The 3,019-nt window shown below is 35.6% G+C and overlaps 1 protein-coding gene across 1 annotated transcript; it reads right to left on the reverse strand.

Annotated features, from left to right (window-relative positions):
* Positions 1–462: 462 nt before the first annotated feature.
* Positions 463–2,163, reverse strand: LOC141587919 (uncharacterized). Its single transcript, XM_074409384.1, has 5 exons — positions 1,919–2,163; positions 1,693–1,816; positions 1,297–1,575; positions 1,103–1,204; positions 463–1,000 (listed from the first exon to the last, which is right to left on the reverse strand). The coding sequence occupies exons 1-5, from the start codon at positions 2,161–2,163 to the stop codon at positions 584–586; spliced, it is 1,167 nt and encodes a 388-aa protein (XP_074265485.1). The 3' UTR covers positions 463–583.
* Between the last annotated feature and the right edge of the window lie 856 nt (positions 2,164–3,019).

A 3,019-nucleotide genomic window follows, 5' to 3' on the forward strand; every position in this document is an offset into this window, starting at 1 on the left:
GTAGCTAAATTAGCGACTAAAGCTTACTGTAGCTATTTTTGAAACCGATTTTGAGACTAACGTATACGTAGCTAAATCAGCTACTGAAAACTTATTGTAGCTATTTTTGAGATTAAAGTACGTGTAGCTAAATTAGCTACCAAAAATTTATTGTAGCTATTTTAGAGATGAAACTAGGTGTAGCTATTTTACAAACGGAATTAGTTGTAGCTATTTTAGCGTTAAATTACTTAGTAGCAAAATGGACACAATTTGAGACGGATATGAATTTGTATCAAAATTTGAGATGACACTATTAGCAGCTAAACATGGTAGCTCATTTAGATACCAATGATCCGTTTAAGTAGCTGAGTTGCATTAACATGAACAGTAGCTAAAATGATCAAAACCAATTTTTATTATCATCTCAAAATCCAAAGAGACAATATCTATTACCATCTAAAAATCCAACAATAACCTCGTTCGAAAATCCAAAAACAAACACATGGTTCAAAAATCCTAAGCAAACACTGAGTTTAATAGCGCAAAAACATTTCTCAGTTTATTCAAAACATATCAAATATCTAAATAAGAAGCCAAGACATTATTGCCCATGAGACGAAAAGTCTGGAGTCTTCATAGAGAACTCACTACAGTGTAGGGCTTCTGACATACGCGCCATATCCTTCTTCATATCTAAAAGCGTCATTTGAATTTCTCGCTTTTCTTTTTCACTACTCTCCTTATACTTCTTCAATTCTTCTTGTGTAGCCTTGAGTTCATCTTGTGTAGTCTTAAGTTCTTGTTTTGTAGTTTCGAGTTGTTCTTCTAGTTGTACGACAATGCTGGAAGGAGGCAATTCCTTACCCGTTTTACCCGCGTCAGGAAGTGGGTAATAGAATTGAGACAAGGTACCCATTCCATACACAGTGCCATCTTTATTGATGCCACCCGCAGCCTCTAGATATGCATTGTTATCTTCCTTGGTACCACGTGTTCCAGCGTTTTTCTCATACTTCTCCTGCAATGAAGCCAAAGTTAAAGCAGATACGAAGACTTTGATTTTTCATATTATAACTCATACTAAATGCAAAATGATAGTATGTTGGTCAGAATAACTCACCCAAACATTTTTCACTTTATCATCCACCCAATCTCCATCTTCTTTCATATGAGTTTTGCGGAACCAGTCAGCCGGTGTAAGAATTTCTTTGTGTTTATCGTACTTTGTACAACATATTAAAAAGTTGTGTAAGTATAAATTTGTAAACTATCAAATCCACATAAACTACCATATCCAATAATATAAGTACTTACGTGACGACGTGCCAACTCCCGAGCTGAAACTGAGCCTTGGATATGTGCAATACCCTTGTTAGGTCCCTTTTTATTTTTTGATGCTTGTTTGGATTTTTTATTGAATTCAGTTGTATGTTTTATCTTCCTGATACCCTTTCTAACCTCTTTGCTCATCCATTTAGGGCATTTTTTTTTTGCCATTGCCTTGTATACCATATCCCTAAGGCGCCTTGCAGCTATTTTCTCAAACTCGACTTGAACGGCATCCTCAAGTGTTGGGTCCCATGTAAATCGGGTCTGCAATATACAATTAAAACAGTTGCAATCCAGTGTGTCTAAAGATCCAGTGTGTTTAAACATTTGTCTAAGCAATAGACTGTACAACATTAGAAGTAAGCAAATTATTACGTGTACCTTAAAGATATTCCACCACAAAATTTTCTCATCATCGTCCGCATTCGTCCAGCATGTGCAGGGATACTCAAAGTGTTTCTGAATGCTTTTAGTGACAGCCCGTACAACATAGTTATGCTCAAACCTAGTATTACAAACCCATAAAACAATAATATCAACATGACAGTAATACATATAGTCTAGTTGAATAAAAATTCAATGCATTTGTTTCATAAAATAGCTATACCACAATTCGTCAGGCTCGAGTTTCCTAGGCCCCTGCCCTGGAGCGTCTTCTTCAGATTCTTCATCAGAATCCTCAACATCAGTATCAGTGTGTTCATTCTCTTCATTCATCTCTTCCTCCATTGATGGTGGTTGCGTCTCATCATCATCACTTACAGCAGCGCGAGAACGAGAACCTGAACCTGAACCCGAACTTGAACCCTTGACAAATCTTCCCTTGACAAATCTTGAATTAATAGGCGCCATCTAAACTAAGAGATTAATTAGTGCAATGATGATAAATATCAGTTGCAATTAAAAACTTACCAAGTCTGAGACATAAGTCAGGAAATAACAAAGTTATAATGGATTCATCAATAATGATTAAAAGTTCAAAGAGTAAACTTTAGTGAAAAAATAACAAAGTACAAAGAATAAACTTAAGCAGAAAACTAAAATAATATCAATTTATATATTTATCAATTTATAAATCGATATTAACTCTTCCTCATCATCTGACTAATTAGTCTCTTCCTCATCATCTGACTCTTCAACACCATGACCATCATCATCATTATCATCGTCATCATCATCATCATCATCAAACACCTTCTCTACATCATCATCATCCTCGGTGTCATTTGAATCATATTCTTCCTCTTGTTCGTTAATTTCCGCCTCTTGTATTTCTATTTCATCATCATCGCATAAGTCTTCATCATATTGTCTTTCTCCATGTTCTTCGACAACACTTTCCGATAAAGAAGGTGGATCTTCAATTGCCGTCTCTTGAAAAGCAACTTTATCCACATTTCCCTCAATAGTTGATCTAGCTTTGACTTTAAACACAGCCCACCAATTACTTTTATCTTTTTTGGTACTAGGATAAGATGCAAAATACACTTGTTCAACTTGGAGTGCCAAAACAAAAGGGTCATACTTGGGGTACTTTAAAGCATTGTTAACGTCCACAAGTTTATAATCCTTGTGTATAATTGTACCCCTCCCTGAATCCATCCAATCACACTTGAACAAGATCGTTTTATAAGATCTTTCTTTCCCATAATACACCAGTTCAATCACTTCTTGGAGAATGCCATAATATCCCACTCCATGTTGACTC

Source organism: Silene latifolia, chromosome 6 (assembly GCF_048544455.1).
Source record: "Silene latifolia isolate original U9 population chromosome 6, ASM4854445v1, whole genome shotgun sequence".
Taxonomy (NCBI): Eukaryota; Viridiplantae; Streptophyta; class Magnoliopsida; order Caryophyllales; family Caryophyllaceae; genus Silene; species Silene latifolia.